A 19,145-nucleotide genomic window follows, 5' to 3' on the forward strand; every position below is an offset into this window, starting at 1 on the left:
CAGACTGCGAGTGAGGTGTGTTGGTGATGGCAGACGAGATGATTTTAATGCTTTTTTATTTATATTACCTTATGTGAAACGTGTGAGAAGTTATTTGGAGATTAAATGGTTTGAATGTGTCATATAAATATACCTATTAGATACAGTATTAAGAAGTATGAATGTCATTTTGACACAAATACATGTAATAAATGACATTTTCTGTTGAACTCCTTTTTAAATTGTATTTCAATTGGATTCTGATAAAACAATAACATGGACTTTATTATCGCAGGAAAGGGAATTGAAATATAGTCAATATTTTAATATTTGTATCTCTGGTAGTCCATGCATGCATGTGTAGATTGGATTGTGAGTGTGTGTGTGTGTGCGTGTGTGTGTGTGTGTGTGTGTGTGTGTGTGTGTGTGTGTGTGTGTGTGTTTCTGTCTGTCTGTCTGTCTGTCTCAAGTCATGTGTACTCACTAGAAAATCATGTTGCTTTATTTTGTTGCCTCTTGTTGCAACAGATGGGCAGTGACAGAATAAGTATGCAATAGTTATTGTTTTCATTCACAAAAGAGAGAGGAGAAAAGGGGCTTGTGTTGGCATGTGTAGTGCGTTTGTGTGCGCACATTTGAAGCTTTGATTGTGATTAACAGTTGCGCAATGGAACCAATTGATGAGTCCTGTCAACTACGATGCTGGATCATGATGCTAATCATGCTAATTCTCAATGCAGCTTTAGGTTTCAAGTCACAATTCAATGCAAGGCCTGTGCACCTTCCTGAAGGTTCCGCCATGCAGTTTGGGAAACACTGATGTAGGAAATGTTTAAGCAATGTTAGCTGAGGCTCTTCCACAGACAATTGGCTTTAACTCCCTGTCCTCAGACACAAAACTGGGCAGGAATGTGGCACGGACCTTCCTGGATTATTACAAACTCAACAACCTTATCAAGGACAACAGACCTATTCACATTCAGAGGTAAAGCGGTATGGCATTATAAATAAATACATTTGAAATTAAATTGTTTGCATGCTGTATTTTATTGTATTTTATGTGTGTTTTTTTTAACTATCCCCACTATCTACCACCATTTTTCGTCTCCAGTTCTGAGGTGATGTCCCAGACAAGCAACGTTAACAGAAAAGGAAATGGTTTTGGCAGAGACGCAACAGACAGAGAGAAGGAGAAGAGCACGGGTATCAGGCATTAGACAAACAGACAGACGGACAGACAGACACAGACTGAGCATGTATGAAACACAGAGCACCGTCGCAGGAGGATCCTTCACACTTCATTGCCTTTAAAAGCTCTACATCTCCCTGGCTATAAAGACTTATTTTCACAGATTTGTAACAGTGGGATGACTGGTAGGCTACTTGCAGGACTAGAATCAGAACAAGCCTTGCCTTGGGTTATTAAGTGACTTTGAAATGTGGACTATTGAATGCTAAGGGAAGAGAGACTGGTACTACCCATCTAGTCCACTTGAGGCCTTTCATTTAACTGCTCCTATTTGTTGTTTTATCAATTGTAAATGAATGCATGCTTCCATGCTGTCACTGATTTATTTTATGAGTATGATGTTATTATCTCTGTTGTTATTAGGCTTAGTCATTAAACACTTAATCAAAATACTAAACCTGTTGCTCTCTAATACGAATACTGATTAGTTATCATTGGATTTATACACACTTACAGTATATAAAGAACACCCTAATCTCTTTAGCTGTGCATTGTTGCATTGTTTACATTTATAGATATGTTTATGCTCATGTAGGATGGTTTTACGGCCATTTTCAAAAGTCATGCGTTTTACCTATGGTTTAAGACAGTCAAGGTAGATGTCTGAAATATTTTGAGGTTGAGAAGAGAAAATGGAAATGGATTTATGGCCCTACAATTATTCAGATGAAAGGTGAAGGACTGAGTTTGATACTTTCTATGTATTTTACAAAGTGCGGCCAAATAGTGTCAGAGCCTTAAAAGTCCAGCAAGAAGGAGTCAAAAAAGCCACGATATCTGAAAAGTATTGGGGCAGAGGTGACATGGCCAGCACGACACCAAACAAAGCTGCGAGTGGAAAAGGCTCTATAGAGTCAGAAGTGAATTTAGACAGAGTGTCAAACACTGATTCCCAAAAACTCAGAAAGAGACGGATATGGACAAACAGCAGAGATCCAAACTTTTGTACATGTCCAGACTCAAGTTCACAAATGTTGATTGAACTTTCTTAAGCCGTGGAAATAATATTGAAATTCTTTACAAAACTTTTGTATAATATAATGTAACATCATTCTATAATGCCACATCGTTCTTGTATAAATGTAAATGCAGATTTGTGTGTGTGTGTGTGTGTGTGCGCGCGCGTGCGTTAAAATCTTTTGATTTGTCACTTCTTGGTCACGTGACTGTACATCCGCCCTGTGTGACTGTTGCTGTTTGGCAGCTATGACAACGAACTATGAAAAGTTGGATGAATGGCTTCAAAGAAGAAGAAGCTTTCCTCTTCTAAGGTGCATGACAAGTCTCTGAAATGTACCGTATATTTGGACATTCAGAAAGTAAGTGCCTCCTGATGCTGCTCCTGTAACGTTATCTTAGGTAACGTAAACTAGCTAACGTTAGCGAGCTTAACGGTACATCCTCTTCCCTGTCCTTATCAAGCTTCCCCATCTAGCTAGCTATTGGTAACCAACTGTCTATGAATTTAACATGTAACGTTAAATGTGTTTGAATGTCGTAGAAATAATTAGCTAACTAACTTACATAGCTCAACAGAAATGCCTTTTCCTAAATCCTTCTAAAGATAAATATTTTATAGCATGCTTTTAACACTCTCGTTTTAAACCACTTTGATCCATTTTAATCTGTACAGACCGTTAGAGATAATGTAACGTAGCTAGCCTGTTTAGAGTAAAATCTTGGCCACTAGCTAGATAAATAATCACTATTAAAGATTTAACGTTACCCAAAAAAGAAATTGTTTTCTATTCGGCTGACATAAGGACAGATAAGTAAACATATATTTAAAGCCTCTGAACACCCACACAGATGATTTCAGTTGTTGTAGATGATTATACTCCTGAGGATAACTCTAAAGCTTCCACTTGTCCTGCCCTAACTGGTGCAACAAAGCCAACAGGAGACTCGGGAAGGTGTAAATCAATCAGTCTATACCATACTGTAAAAATGGTGTCTACACGACCACACAGTCCTGAGAGGTCCAATCAACCAGATTAACTCAAAACACGTGTGGGTATTCAGGGCCTTTTTAAATGGTATTTGTAATTGTTATTACGCTAGTATTTTAATTTCTGCAATTCGAAAAGACACATCCGATATTTTCTGTAGCCAATTTCTTTTTGGTTTCTTACTCCAGTCATTAACTAAAAGGGAGTCCCCCCTACATATAAATATTGAGCCTGAGGTCGTAAAATCGTTAGGTTTCATTTAATGTGCAGCACCTGTGGATGCATAGACTGTTTGGAAGCTGATTTGTTCATAACTCATTTCCACTTAGTATATTAAAAAGCAATTCAACTTAATTAGTTTTGCAGGTTACAAAAAAAGGTAAGTGGTAATGTTGGCAGGAAAAATACCTACTACAATTTTAAACTTTAAGGTTGCTCTAGTATATGTTGCTGTCATTGTGTATACAAAGATACCAGATTCATAACTTTGGATGGGCTAAATTATTTCTGAAAAAGTTATTTTTAAATGTATTTATATTGTGTGCAAGAAAAGGCTCTTTTTTTGCCATAAAACAAATAAATATGCCAATAAAGGATACATTCAAAAACAACTGAAGCCAGACCTGTCTGTGTGCAGGTCACATGTCCAGGAGTGCTCCTGACAAGAAACAACGATATCTACCTCAGTGTGTGTATCATGGGCCAGCACAGGAAGACTCCTTGTTTGCCACCTGCATTCCCTTTACTCTTCCACCACAAAATGGTATTTGTGAAGGTGAGAATTATAAATGTGTCCCCTTTATTACTTAGGCACAAGATTTGCCCCAGACTTTGTGTTGGCTCCTACAAATACCTATCCATTGTACTTTTTATTTACAATGGAGCTCGGGTCAAGAAATCTACATCCTAGCAGTTGTTGTCTCTTAATTTGTTTCTATTTGAATAATTTACTAATTTATTGATCCCCAGTGGGGTAATTAAAATGTACACTTTTTGTTAGAAATCACTACACATAGGCCTAAAATACACACACATATGCTCAGGACCTATTCATGCACAAATAGAGAGATATCAGAGTGAGTGGGCTGCCAGTGCTGGACCAGCATCCTGAGCGGTTGGGGGTGGGGTGCCTTGCTCAAAAGCACCTGGCAGCGCCCAGGAGATGAACTGGCGTCTCTCCAGCTACCAATCCACACTCTGTACTTTGGTCGTACTGGGATTTGAACAGGCGACCCTACGGTTCTCAACTCAACTCCCTACGGACTGAGCTACTGTCACCCAAATCCTTGTGTTTATGACTTCTCTTCTTGCGTAAGATTACAATTTATTTATTTTATCTGGACAATGCACATTAATCAATATTTCTGTAAATGTGCCAGTGTAAGCCAGTCAGCAAATTTGTAACTGTTGTCTTAGTTACCTAGCATGCATGGTAAGTGAGAGGAAACCAAAACACCCGGAGGCAACCCATGAAAACTCCACACAGACAGGCCCTGCCCAGACCAGTGATCAAACTCCGCAGTGCCAATTTGCTGTGAGGCAGAAGTGTACTATAACCACCTTGCCACACTGTAGGCTTTCACTGACTAATTTTTTAACAAGTCTAAGGATTCAAACTCACAGCCCTCCAACTCCTGATAAAAGAGGCCATATTTTCTCTTGGGATAATGGCAGGTTTAGCTACCGGTCTGTCTGCCTCATCTTGTTATAAGTATTGATTTGCTTCGTCTGTACTCTGTTTTACCAGACTTTTCCCAGCGTTGTTGACCCTGCCGATGTAGCTGACCTCCTGGAAGGTAAATGGCCATCTGGGATTTGCTTCCACATCTCCTAGCTCTGAATTCTCTGCTATGCAAGCTTATAGGCTATTAGCTGTGATACTGATCATTAGCTCACTGTCTATTTGTGCTTTCCTTCTTTTTAGCTGACACAACATCTTTTGAGCTGATTCAGTTGGTGCCTCCAGGTATGCTTTCTGATGATGCCATATGGGCATTATAAGTCCCCACTGTATCTAGTCATTACTCTGCAAAAACAGGATTTCTAATTTGGATTGCGTTTATGTGTGTGGTCCTGTTTACTGTCTGTTTGTGTATGATTTTTAGAGGGTGAGGTCCTAGCGAGTATGGAGGAGAGCAGCAGAGACTTTCTGTATCCTGGTCCCAGACTGAGCTCCAGAAAAGGAGCGGCAGAGAGAGAAGTACTGATGAAGAGGTCCTCCTCCTTTCCTGTAGGCCGCATTCTATCTATTCCTTTTATTTATTTTTGATTTCTCTTTCAACATCTGTGGCCATATTCATCAAACTTCTAAGAACTAAGAGTCAAAATGGAAGTAAAAAGGTTATTGGCTAGGTGTGAGCAATAAGACCCATTTATCAAGGGAAATACTCCAGCTTACACTGAAGAGTCAAAGTAACCTTTGAGTAGCTGTCAAGTGATTGCATCACTGATCACATATATGCTCAGAAAAGGATAGCATAGAAGGATAGGATAGAAGAATAGCAAATTAGAGATATGGATTTAACCCTATACTTTCATATTATACATTCTATAAATAATATAAAGTTTACTCAGTGGTAGGTTATTCCGCAAAAATGAAATCATAAAAAAAAATTAAGGAACATTTTTATTTGTATGAAATCCTTTAGATCTCCTTTGAGTAGATGAAGCGGAATTAACTTCAATCTAGTGTGTGTGTGTGTGTGTGTGTGTCTGTGTGTATATATATATAAAATCATATAGTATAGAAATCTTATAGTAAGGACATTTTAGTACTGCATTGACACTTTTCAAGTCGTAAGAATTTTGTTAACTTTTGTTTTATAAATTTTCAAGAAGGAGTAATAGTGAAGGAGATTTACTTTTATGTTCACTTAAAACCAAAAATGTACTTTAAAACAGTTTGATAAATATGGGCCCTGGTGTATCACATGTATTGTATTTCATGCTTGCAAAGGTATTTGAGTTACTGCACACTGCTGAATTAGTTAAAGGAGGAATGTCAGTCGATGCATTTAAAAGTTGTTCACATGTCACAGCGACCCCATATTGTGCTCACCATGTGAAACGGCTTGATTGGCACCAATATTACATGTGTCCCTTTGAGCAAGCCTCCTTCTAATCTCTGTCTGTGCACGTGACAGAAAGGTAGACTGTCTTTGCTACACAGTGAATTACTCTCCATCCTGTCATTTTTGCTTTTCCCTCCTCTTCTTACATCATCCTTTTCTCCCTTACTTATTTCATTCAATTCAGTTTTATTCATAAGATAAATTTACAACAAGAGTTATCTCAAGACACTTTCCAAATAATTGGGTATCGACCACATTCTATAATTTACAAAGACCCAACAATTCCAGTAATTCCACCAAGAGCAAGCATTTAGTGCAACAGTGGCGAGGAAAAACTCCCTTTTAGGGAGAAACCTTGAGTGGTAAGAAAACCTTTCTTTTAGGGAGAAGCCTCGGCAGACCCAGGCTCTTGGTAGGCGGTGTCTGGAGATGCCGTTTCGAGGTGTGATGAACAGTCTAATTATAGAGACAAAAACGATAATGGGACTATGACAGTATGACCCTAATCCAAGGAAAACTGCGGGCTGAAAAAACATGAGGACCCCAGGGAATAAGCTCCCAGAGCTAAGTTAGTAACAAGCATTTCTTGGACATGGATGCACACCGAAGGAATGAGAGAGGAGCTCACTGTGTCAAAGGAAGGAAGTCTCCCGGCAGTCTAAAACTATAACGGCGTAACTAAGAGCTGGTCCAAGGCAAAGCTGGGCCACCTCTGTAAGGGTTGGTAGGGTTGGTGGTGGTGACGGTGTCCGCCTCCCGAACCCAGACTGGGAGCTGGTTCCACAGGAGAAGAGCATGATAGCTGAAGGCTCTGGCTCCCATATTTCTTTTAGAGACTCTAGGAACCACAAGCAACTGCATTCTGGAAGCGCAGTGCTCTAGTGGGACAATAAAGTACTATAAGCTCCTTAAGATATGATGGTGCCTGATGATTAAGAGCTTTGTAAGTCAGGAGAAGGAATTTAAATTCAATCCTTTATTTTACAGGAAGTCAATGCATAGAAACTAATACATTAGAAATTGGATCTCTTTTCTTACCTCCTCCTCTTTTCATTCCTTTATCTCTCTGTGGCTGAGGGTTGCTTTTCTAGCCTCCACTTGTCCTCCTAGGGACTTATTGGCAGTGTTGCTTCTAAAAAGTAACTAAATTGTTTACTCAGTTACAAATTGTAAAAGTAACTAGTTATTTCAGAAAGTAACTATTGCGTTACTCAATTGACCCCACCTCCACCCCTCTTTAACTGAACTTAAAATACATGTGCATGTTCAATTATTTATGATAAATCTGAATAATATAATGAAATTGACACTTATTAAAATAAATTTTTAACAAAAAATTTACACAAATCTAAAATATTTTAATGTTGCTGTAGGACAAAGTTTGACTAGCCTCCAATCAAATGCCATGTATGTAGATATGTTTATATTGTGGATCGATATAAATAACACAATACAGTGAGGAAACTAAGTATTTTAACACCCTACTATTTGGCAAGTTCTCCCACTTGGAAATCATGGAGTGGTCTGAAATTGTCATTGTAGGTGCATGTTCACTGGGACAGACGTAATCTAAAAATCCAGAAATCACAATGTAGGATTTTTGTAACTATTTATTTGCATGATACAGCTGCAAATAAGTATTTGAACACCTGAGAAAATCAATGTTAATATTTGCTGCAGTAGCTTTTGTTTGCAATTCCAGAGGTCAAATGTTTCCTGTAGTTTTTCACCAGGTTTGACACACTGCAGAAGGGATTTTGGCCCACTCCTCCACACAGATCTTCTCTAGATCAGTTAGGTTTCTGGGCTGTTGCTGAGAAACACAGAGTTTGAGCTCCCTCCAAAGATTCTCTATTGGGTTTAGGTCTGGAGACTGGCTAGGCCAGGCCAGAACCTTGATATGCTTCTTCTAGAGCCACTCCTTGGTTATCCTGGCTGTGTGCTTCAGGTCATTGTCATGTTGGAATACCCAGCCTTGACAACATCTTCAATGCTCTAACTGAGGGAAGGAGGTTATTCCCCAAAATCTCGCAATACATGGACCTGGTCATCCTCTCCTTAATACAGTGCAATTGCCCTGACCCATGTGCAGAAAAACACCCCCAAAACATGATACTACCCCCCCATGCTTCACAGTAGGGATGGTGTTCTTGGGATGGTCCTCATCATTCTTCTTCCTCCCAACACGGTTAGTGGAATTATGAACAAAAGTTCTATTTTGGTCTCTTCTGACCACATGACTTTCTCCCATGACTCCTCTGGATCATCCAAATGGTCATTGGCAAACTTAAAACGGGCCTTGACATGTGCTGGTTTAAGCAGGGTAACCTTCTTTGCCATGCATGATTTCAAACCCTGACGTCTTATTGTATTACAGTAACCTTGGAAACGGTGGTCTCAGCTCTTTTCAGGTCATTGACCAGCTCCTCCCGTGTAGTTCTGGGCTGATTTCTCACCTTTCTTAGGATCATTGAGACCCCATGAGGTGAGATCCTGCATGGAGCCCCAGTCCGAGGGAGATCGACGGTCATGTTTAGCTTCTTCCATTTTCTAATGATTGCTCCAACAGTTGACCTTTTTTCACCGAGCTGCTTGGCAATTCCCCCGTAGCCCTTTCCAGCCTTGTGGAGGTGTACAATTTTGTCTCTAGTGTCTTTGGACAGCTCTTCGGTCTCGGCCATTTTAGTAGTTGGATTCTTACTGATTGTTGGGGTGGAAAGGTGTCTTTATGCAGCTACCGACCTCAAACAAGTGCTTATGTAATTTAGGATAATAAATGGAGTGCAGGAGGACATTTTGAAGGCAGACTAACAGGTCTTTGAGGGTCAGAATTGTAGCTGATAGACAGGTGTTCAAATACTTATTTGCAGCTGTATCATACAAATAAACAGTTTAAAAAATCATACATTGTGATTTCTGGATTTTTTTTTTAGATTATGTCTCTCACAGTGGACATGCACCTACGATGACAATTTCAGACCCCTCCATGATTTCTAAGTGGGAGTAGCCTACTTGCTAAAAAGCAGGGTATTTAAATACTTATTTTCCTCACTGTAGATGCTTTGTAACTTTTGATATTTATTGCCCCTCATTTGGGCTTGCCATTCCTGTCTCTCGTTGACTGACTTGCTTGTGTTGTTCGTTGTGTGTCCAACTGTGCGTGCTTTCGAACACCCGCCCAACTCTACCTCTGATTGGCTTACCACAAAATCTTACTCAATCTCTGCCAACTGTCAGCATTTAAGCACTTGTCTCGTGCACTGCCCACTAACCAAGGAAGAACATTTAAAAAAGTATTTTCCTCTCGTTACAGAGGCCTTGTTGGTCTGATGAAAAAAAAAAAAAAGTTTCAATTACAGTAACGCGCTGCATTTTTTGGCGGTAATGGCCTTATTAAGATGGGAAGAGTAATTAATTAGATTACTTGTTACTGAAAAAAGTAACGCAGGAAATAACGCTGTTATTTATAATGCCGTTATTTTCCATCTCTGCCAACTGGCATATATTTAAATGTCTTTAAACACCATTCCCCTCACCGTTGCTTTTATGTGTTTGTGTTTGCGGCACATATAGCAATCTAGATGTCTCTATCCAAATGCCTTTATTATTTAAACATCACTGGAGCTTTCTCCTTTCTGCAGTTTGTTTTTCTCAAGCCAGGCATAATTGAAGATTTGTGATTGCAAATTGAATTGAATTGAATTCAATTTTATTTATAGTATCAATTCATAACAAGAGTTATCTCGAGACACTTTACAGATAGAGTAGGTCTAGACCACACTCTATAATTCACAAGAACCCAACAGTTATAGTAGTTCCCTCCAGAGCAAGCTACAGTGCGACAGTGGCAAGGAAAAACTCCCTTTTAGGAAGAACATTGGTGTTTCAAGCAGTGCTTTTATCTGTCTATCTATCGGTTTGTCTTCATCTCCATGTTAAAGGTTTTGTGTTTGTTCCTATTGTACCCCTCTCTCTAGGGAATATCCCCCAAAGTGGAGTTTGCCATGACATCAGTCATAGAAGAGAGTGGTGGAAGAGACTGTTCATCTGCCTCATCTGTAAGTGTGTCCTTTTATTACATCTCATAGATCTGTACATACCCACAGAGACACACAAACACAAACTAGCCTCACAAACTGGACAGTATTTCAAATATGTACCTTTGTTTGCTGTTGGTTTATCTGCCTTTTGTCTGTTTTTGATTTGTAAAACATTTTAGAAGACCACTGTCTTTTATAAAAAAAACATTTTGGCTTTTGTTCATGGCCTTTCTGACCTGCTTAGTCAAAATGTAAACCATTAAAATCCATAAAAGTGCCTCTCATAAATCAAGTAAACGTGATGTTAATCGGCCTGCATAACAGTTCAAAATGTCTCAAAGTTGACCAAGCACACAGCTTCATATGCAGCATTGCTGTTTACAAGTGTTTAGCAAAGCTAGAGCAGTGAAGATTCATATCTAGAGGGCTCTAATGAGTATTATCGCTTGCCATCAGATTTGTCTGTTTCCACCATACATACCCACCTCCTATTGTTGCCATGGCTACTGCATCCATCTATCCATACTGGCAGTGTTTCAAGGGTATCTCTTCTCTCCTTGTGAATGTAATTACAGGGAGGCAGATCTGTGATACTGATAGCCAGGCTTTTCTGACATCTCTGACTAGCTGGGAATTTACACAATGTTTGTCACAGAACCAGTCAGATATTCAGTCAGTTTTTACATGAACTATCCAAGATGAGGATCACCTGTATTCTCTGCCACAGTGTCCTTGTGGATTTTAAAGGGTAACTGTGCTCTTTTTTATTTTATTTTAATTAAAGCATGTCATTAAACTGTTTAATGACTCATCCACTGTAGCAGTCTTTTGTATAGAGGTTTTTTGTATAATTAGTCGGTCAATAAAAAAAAACTTCTATTATAACTATTTTGACAAATGAATAATTGTTTTAAATTTTTCAAGCCTTAAAGAGAGCCTTAATGAGAACTATAAATATTAATTTTAAAACATCTCTGTACCTCACGTGGATGGTGGAGTTTACACCACAACCAAAACGAAACATGGCAAATTATATTGTCGGGATCACTTTCAGACCAATTTGATGAACAATAGAAACACTGACAACTAATCAAAACGGTAGATGGCACTGCAAAGAGATTGTGTATTTTTTTTCACACACAGGTGGGTCAGTAGCGTGTTGGGACTTTTCCACTTGATGGGGCTACGATCCTTTACTGTAGATAGCCTAGCTTTGTGTATTTTCTTTAAATTTTACAACATTAGTACTTTTGAACGTATTTCTCATGTCACAGAAACCACTGAGATTGGATATTGTGTTTTGCTGTAGCAACCTTATATGTTTTGCTTCATAAAATGCTACATACTACAGACATTCCTGTAATCCTCCTCTTGATGAACGATAATAATCCTTAGTTTCAGCCCTGGTTGAATTGAATTTACGCCTTCATGGTCTTGTGTGACTTGTGATTTGTGTGCAGAGGTTATCTCAGCAGATGGATGCTAGTAGAGTTGAATAATGCTCCTAATCTAGACTTAAAAAGAGTGTTACTTAAAAAAAAAACAATAAGAATGATAATCTTACACAAACAGTCCTGTTTAAAACATATGATGCATCACACAGCGGTTGGCATTCTGTGCCAAAACACTACCATGCATTTCCCAGGTGCAGGAACCTAAGATAAGCTATTTGTTTAAATGGGATGTCATTGAAAGCAAAGCAGATTGTCAGTGTTCTCCTGGCCCCTCAGGGGGATGTCTGGATCAGAGCAACGCTGTGGCTGTCAGACAGTAGAATTTCTCCATTTTCTCTCTCCTAATGGCTCCTCAGCATAGGCATTTCCCTGACTGCCTGCCCACCCAGCTGACAAACCTTATCCTGTTTTAATAGAGATTTAGAGTGATAGCATCTTCCACAAAACCTCTGAAACTGTGGTGATAAATACACACTCGGTTTTCAGCAAAGTCTTACCCTTTCTTTGCAGATTTTCTGGTGCTCTTCTGTTAATTGCTATCATTCTCATTTAAAGAACATTTTTAATTCGAAAGTCCCTTTAAGCCATGCTAGCAGCCATGTGTGGCAAATTTGGTCAGTCTGTCTGTGTGTCAGTCTGTATCTCTACAATAGTCAGATGGATTGCCATGAAATTCTGTACAGACATCCAGGGTTCCCAGAGGATTCATCCTAATGACTTTTCTCACTTTTCCAGTGAAATGTGTCAACATAATTGGATTGTTCATTGTGCCCAGACAATGGTTCTTAACAACTTTGATGATCCTCTGTCTTTCCCTCAAGTGCAACACGAGGTTGACATTTTGGTTTTCTGTGTGAAATGTAAACACCTATTAGCTTGATTTCCATGAAGTTTGGTACAGCCATTCACGTCCCCCCTGAGGATTAGTTGTAATCACTCTGGTGAGCCTTTTCATCTAGACAGAAGAACTGAAAGAAGTCAGAGATGGTGGTAGATGTGGGGGTGGGAGAGTTTGCCTAATTTGATTAAATTAAACCAATCTCAAATGGCAACCTCGATAAGGATTTATTCATCATTTTGTTTCTCTTAAAAATAGTTTTAATGTTGTGTGATTTCCCTAATTAGCATTTAGATTATCATTGTTTTACAGCCAGGTAATGTCTCTTTATCATATTAGACTGGAGATGGCCATCAAATGCAATTAACATTTTATCTTAACTTATTTATCCCCGGTTGGCATTACCCGCAGGATATGGGATATTGCATCGGAGAATGATGTTAGTGGCCATTAGAGTTATTGAAGTAATTCTGGAGAGGTTGTCTCCATGGCAGTGCCAACTGCGGGAGCTGTTGTTGTAACACTTAATGTAAATGATTTAGCTAATGGTTCAATGGTTTTGTCCAGGGAGAGAGCAGCTGCCTTAATGGCTAAAATGGCTACTGCTTGTGGAGAAACAACATTGTGGTCTGCATAGAAAGCTAAACTGCTGAGACAAATGTTATATGCCACCACACATTAGAGACCTGTTAGGCTAGTTTGACATGTTTGAACAATGTATAAATTCTCTCTCTTTCTCTCTCTCTTCTCACTCTTATATTCTGTCACTGCACCCCCAGACTTGCTGTCTTTCTCCAGTGAGGCCATCTTTAACCCCATCCAGGCAGAGTTCTACAAAAAAGTATTTACAATCCAGCTATAGTTTTTACAAAATAGATAATGCGAACTGTGTCTCTTGGAAATGTGGGTCAGAAAGGCCGACCTCAACATCCAGACGCTCCTCTTCTTCATCCCCATCCGGCCAAAGTCCCCAGAATAAAAATAAAGGGAGAAAACATGCTTCTCCTAGAGTCTCTGTAGACTCTGGCTACCAGCAACCCACAGTTTCCTCACGGACACGAGCCTTGTCCCCTTACACCCATCGCAAGATGTGCCAGCTTTCAGAGGACGCCACGCAGAGGCTTAGCCATCTCCAGCTGGGGCCTCACCACTTCAGGAAAGAGACTGAGAGCCAGCCGCCTTTCTTGGTTGGTAACATTAGATATGTTCCTCCAAACTGAAGGCAATTGAGAAAAAGTGATAGAATGGTTTGTTTAATGCTAATAATACACGTGTTCAGTGGACAGGTGTTAAAATTAATGGGATCCTGAATTGATGTAGTTCAAACCTCAGTGGGAGCTTCCCAAAATGTAACATAATCTAGTTGGCAGATTAAGTGGAGGGCATAATAAGAGAGCAGTGTTAATCTTTTTGCCTGAGCCGTTAATGGATTTTGACGTCATGAAAATGTTTCACTGTGTGTGTGTGCACATTTAACAGGGCCTATTATCCTTATTGGGTGCCTTGAGTATGCTTTAATAGCACGTGTCCTGGATTAGGCTGCTACACAGTTATGTGGTAACACTTTAATTATGGCTGTATCACTGCTATTAGATGTTTGCATATAAAAGGGAGCGATTTTCTGATCACACAGCTGTGGGGAATGTACAGTTGATGGACAAGAACAACACAGCTTTCCTCCCAATGCTCCCCTCTGTATTCCTGCTCCTTCATTTACATCAAATCTAATCCTGAGGTATGAATATCAAAATCCACTAACATGCTGTTATTAAAAGAAATCATTAGGTAAAGTTGTTTTTTGTCACACAGATGAATGGAATTTACTAGAAAACAACAGGCGTTTTATGAAAGAGGGGATTGTGTTTTTCCCACTCTGGTTTTCCTGGGGGAATCTTCTGTTGACAATTAACCCTAGTAATTGAGAGTCAAGCTGCAATTAACAAATGGATAGCTAATGAAGTAGCTCTGCCCCATGGTGAATGCATTATCAGAGTCCCTTGTTTGTTTGTGTAGTGGGAAGGACATTCCCAAACTACATTATATTTTTTGAGAAAGGTGTTTATTTTGTAGAAAACTTGTCTTTGTTCTTCTCTATGCCTTATTGTGAGCTTTTTAATAAAATTGTTTGAGTGTGAGATGACAAACAAATGGCGTAACAGTGTTTTTTGGCAGCTTTTCCTTTTTATATACTGCTTCAAATTAAAGAAAATAATGCCAAAACAACCTTGCTTTGCATGTGTTTTATGACGTAGACAGAATTCAAACTACAACGTTCAGTTCATGATTCGTTTGACAGCAGATTGTTTTTCTGTTGTGTTTTATCTAAGGTCCCTTGTTGCAGTAGTGTCTCTGTGATTGGAACTCCTTCCCCCTCTCCACTGAATAATAGCAGGCATCAACACTCAGTCTGCTTCACAGCTGATCACACAGGTAGGTCTTCATGCTCACATGAATACGTGTACTGTTACACTAAGGCCATGCTATACTTGCCACAGGAATAACTTTGCAATTGGTCTAATATGTTAAGATTGGTTGTGTTGTCTTGTGAAAATGTGTCTTTGTTTGCCTCTTTGTTTACATCTTCAGGTTACATTTATATTTTGGTTTGAGGATATCAACAGTGACTTATGTAATAGTTTTATAGATTATTCTTATTTTGTCAGTGTGTTAATGGTGCAAAGCTTCACACGTATACACAAAACCACATTGCTCCATATACTGCTGCCTCTATAACTTTCACTTACACCTTTCAAAATTTATGATTAAGGTATATATTGTTAAATAAAACACTTTAGATGTTATGCATCTAAAAAAAGCAGAGTTTTCTTTAACTTGTCTTTGTCATTGTAGATTCCTTCCTGGGGAGTTACAGACCAAGAACAGCCACAGTAAGTCAAAACTATAACATTTCAAACCAGCAAATTACACAATGATATTGTAAGTACACAAACTCGAAGCTAGGCTAACCAAGTGATATCTTCACACAACTTTTTTAGACTTTTGGAAAAGTCGGCCCAGTTTTAGTGGTATCCTAAAATGTTTTTTTCCCCCTAAGTTGTCAAAGTAATAACATATTTGTAACATTAAGTGTTCCTGTTGCTATAAAGCTATACCAGCCCAGAACTGTGACCTCTTCCAGGTGAAGTCGGGTTCTGTGAGGGTCCAGTCGTCTCCAGAGACACAGTCCAGACTTGAAGCCCAGATCAAAAGCTCTGTGAGTGGTGCTGCCGTAGCTCAGTCCACCCTGGCCGTGTCAAACGCCAGAAGTCCTCTGAATCTCAGCCATTCCCTCAGAGAAAGGTAAGCTCTCTAGGTAATGTAACCCTTCCCCTTACCTGAATGTTAAGAAAAGGAATAGATATGTTGAATCATAACCACTTAATACACAACGGCCAAAAAGCAGGTCAGCAACATGATTTATAATGTAACAACCATAAAATGTAGTCTTAACTTCTTAATGTTTTCATGGGAGAACTTAACATTTACTTTATTGACTAGGTTCTCAAACAGGTTAGCAACAGTGTTCTGGCCAGAAACCAGCTGATGTTGTTCACACTCATACCAAAGCAGGATAAAACATAATCCTCTTTTTGTGGTGTTTGCCCTGAAATTATCCTGATCTTTCTGTTTAAATCATTGGTGTTGTCATTTTTTAAAACAAAAGAGGCACCTGTATGAGTTTCCAGTCACAGTATACGACAAATATATATGGCAATCCCATGAGATGGTAGTCATACGCTGCGGTGTGCTTGTATGTGTGCAAGCTTATACACATCCAATCTTTAATTTTGATCACACTCGACAGGCAGGCTGATTTCCCCTCCACCTCTTAAATTACAGAAGCTGATGTCTTGTCATGTTTGTTTATTACTAAGAGAGGAGGCAGAGAGAAGGGAAAACAAAAGAGGAAAATTGTATTGATTTGTGTTTCAGTTTGAGTTTGATGCATTTGACCCAATGCACGCATTAATACATTCAGAGAGACCTTGTCATCGATCACAGCAGCTGCAAGTTGAACACACCGACGCCACTGATGTTCTGTTTGGTTCATTGTTTCTGCTCTCCTTCCCTTCTGCTCAGTCCATAAGTAAACATTAAAATCAATAGACAATCTTAAACTGCAAAGTAAATTGTAGGAAATGAATGATACTTTTCTCTCAATTGAAAACGCGACAGGAGTTGCAGGGTGGGAGATTAGAGTGGGCCTTTGTAGATTCCCACCGACAGGGAGAGGGCACGTCTTACCACAAATCTTTGATCTATAAAGAAAATGACAGATGCCAGTGGCAACGTTTGCTCCCTAAGCCCCGAAGTCTCAGTCTATTCATGTCTCTGGATGATTTATCCTTGATGACTTTTTGAGGCACATAGCAAGTTTATCTGATTACAGATGAACGCTTCCATTCCCACACTGCAAGACTGGCCAAGACACCAGTCAGTCAGTCATCAACCCTCCACTCCCAACAAATAGACGGGGATGAGAGGCAATACTGAAATCTACTACTGTTCACTTTCTTCTGTCAGTGCATGTTTTCATAACTGTCTGTGGCTAACTTACAGACACATTTATATTGTTTTGAGGAAGCACATTTATGCCTCCAGTTAAAACGCACCGTGGGTTGTGTCGATTGGGAAATTTTTGTTTTGTTTTTGAACAAAAGGTTAAATATAGATGAAAATTGTAAGTTAAAATGGTGGATCCCTTACATTTCTTTCAAAGTGTTCTTAAAGTGTATTGTTGAACACAGTACACCTTAAGTGTGTGAGTCAGTATACTGGTAGTTTCATCTGTGCATCAACTCCCAACTCTCACATCTTGTGTTGTGTTATAGCACAGACTAGTGGACAACAGGAATATCTGTTAAAACCTTTTTAAAAAGACCGTCATTGTTTGGAAGTTATAGGATTTAAAGCAATTTTGATAATCGGTTAATCGTTTGTCATTTTACAAGCAAAATTGGCAAAGATTCTCTGGTTGCAGCTTTTCCAATATGTGGATATACTCCTTTTCTTTATTTTATATCGTGACTTAATTTCTTTTTTTCTGAAATGATGATCACACATTTTTATATATAAACATACATACATACTGTGTATATATACACACACAGTATATACAAAGGGGCTCAAAAGTTTGGGCCCCCCAGGTAAAACATTTTATTAATGTGCATAAAGAAGCCAAGAAAAGATGGAAAAATCTCCAAAAGGCGTCAAATGACAGATTAGACATTCATATAATATGTCACAAAAAGTTAGATTTTTTTCCCCATCATTTACACTTTCAAAATAACAAAAAACATAAAAAGGACATCTGCAAAAGTTTGGGCACCCTGCAGAGTTAAAATCTTGTACTGCCCCTTTGGCATGTATCACAGCTTGGAAACGCTTCTTGTAGCCAGCCAAGAGTCTTTCATACTGTACTATGACTTTTTTCCTCCCTTTTTATAAAATGTACTGTACTGTAACTTTTTTAAGGCTATATTTTTTTATGTATACAGTACTATGCTATCATTGGTTCAACTTAAATACTTTCGTATCACATTGGCCTAATGGTTAACACTGCAGCCAACAAGCAGTAACTGAAGACTCAGTCTCAGGTTTGATACCCAGTTAAGTTTTTTGACATACTGTACAATCACTTTTTGATCATTTTTTTCAACATACTATTCCATCACTTTTTTGTCAACTTTTTTGACATGCTACTGTGACTTTTTGATCACTTTATTCAACATACTAGGACATTTGTCAAAATACTGTGCTATGGCTTTTTCATCAATTATTTTGAAATGCTTAGTATGACTTCTTTTTGACATACTAAACTATTACTTTTTTTTATAAACTTTTGACATACCAGACTATGACTTTTAATTTCATTTTTTCTACATACTATTCTATTGACTTTTTGGACGTACTATACTATGGCATTTTTTGACTTACTATACTTTGACTTTTCAACATACTATACTATTGACTTTTTTTGATGTCCTATACTATGACATTTTTAAACATACTATTATATTACTTTAATTGTTTTAACATACTATGCTATGACTTTTTGATCAACTTTTTCAACATACTAATGTGACTTTTCGATCCCTTTTTTCAACATACTATACTATGACTTTTTCAACATACTATACTATTGACTTTCTTTGATGTCCTATACTATGACATTTTTAAACATACTATTATATTACTTTAATTGTTTTAACATACTATGCTATGACTTTTTGATCAATTTTTTCGACATACTAATGTGACTTTTTGATCCCTTTTTTCGACATACTATACTATGACTTTTTCAACATACTATACTATTGACTTTTTTTGACGTACTGTACTATGACATTTTTCAACATACTATAATATGACTTTAATTTTTTTTCAACATACTATACTATGAATTTTTAATCATTTTTTTCAACATACTGCTATGACTTTTTGATCATTTTTTTTCAAAATACTATACTATGACTTTAATTCCACTTTTTTTTGACATACTATACTGTGAGTTTTTATCACTTTTTCCAACATACAATAGACTTTTTTTGACATACTAGGAAAT

At 38.3% G+C, this 19,145-nt stretch overlaps 2 protein-coding genes and 1 long non-coding RNA gene across 10 annotated transcripts in view; 2 read left to right on the forward strand and 1 right to left on the reverse strand.

Annotated features, from left to right (window-relative positions):
* Window positions 1-1,549, forward strand: part of agbl4 (ATP/GTP binding protein-like 4) — a 262,269-nt gene extending 260,720 nt beyond the window's left edge. Inside the window, exons 12-13 of the mRNA XM_034882055.1 lie at window positions 871-964; window positions 1,091-1,549. Of these exons, the coding sequence (XP_034737946.1) occupies window positions 871-964; window positions 1,091-1,196 (200 nt within the window). The 3' untranslated portion in view covers window positions 1,197-1,549. The remainder of the gene's footprint in view (window positions 1-870; window positions 965-1,090) is intronic.
* Window positions 1-19,145, reverse strand: part of LOC117950732 — a 259,475-nt gene that overhangs the window by 198,282 nt on the left and 42,048 nt on the right. The window lies entirely within an intron of this gene.
* Window positions 2,330-19,145, forward strand: part of spata6 (spermatogenesis associated 6) — a 20,009-nt gene continuing 3,193 nt past the window's right edge. Inside the window, exons 1-10 of one of the 8 annotated variants that reach the window (XM_034882067.1) lie at window positions 2,330-2,547; window positions 3,799-3,952; window positions 4,925-4,973; window positions 5,102-5,143; window positions 5,283-5,407; window positions 10,226-10,306; window positions 13,360-13,767; window positions 14,908-15,010; window positions 15,431-15,468; window positions 15,702-15,880. In XM_034882067.1, the coding sequence (XP_034737958.1) occupies window positions 3,875-3,952; window positions 4,925-4,973; window positions 5,102-5,143; window positions 5,283-5,407; window positions 10,226-10,306; window positions 13,360-13,767; window positions 14,908-15,010; window positions 15,431-15,468; window positions 15,702-15,880 (1,103 nt within the window). In that variant the 5' untranslated portion in view covers window positions 2,330-2,547; window positions 3,799-3,874. Of the gene's footprint in view, window positions 2,548-3,798; window positions 3,953-4,924; window positions 4,974-5,101; window positions 5,144-5,282; window positions 5,408-10,225; window positions 10,307-13,359; window positions 13,768-14,907; window positions 15,011-15,430; window positions 15,469-15,687; window positions 15,894-19,145 lie in introns of those variants that run through there. The other 7 variants (XM_034882065.1, XM_034882062.1, XM_034882066.1 and 4 more) reach the window with 7 other exon arrangements.

This window comes from Etheostoma cragini, chromosome 9 (genome assembly GCF_013103735.1).
Source record: "Etheostoma cragini isolate CJK2018 chromosome 9, CSU_Ecrag_1.0, whole genome shotgun sequence".
Taxonomy (NCBI): Eukaryota; Metazoa; Chordata; class Actinopteri; order Perciformes; family Percidae; genus Etheostoma; species Etheostoma cragini.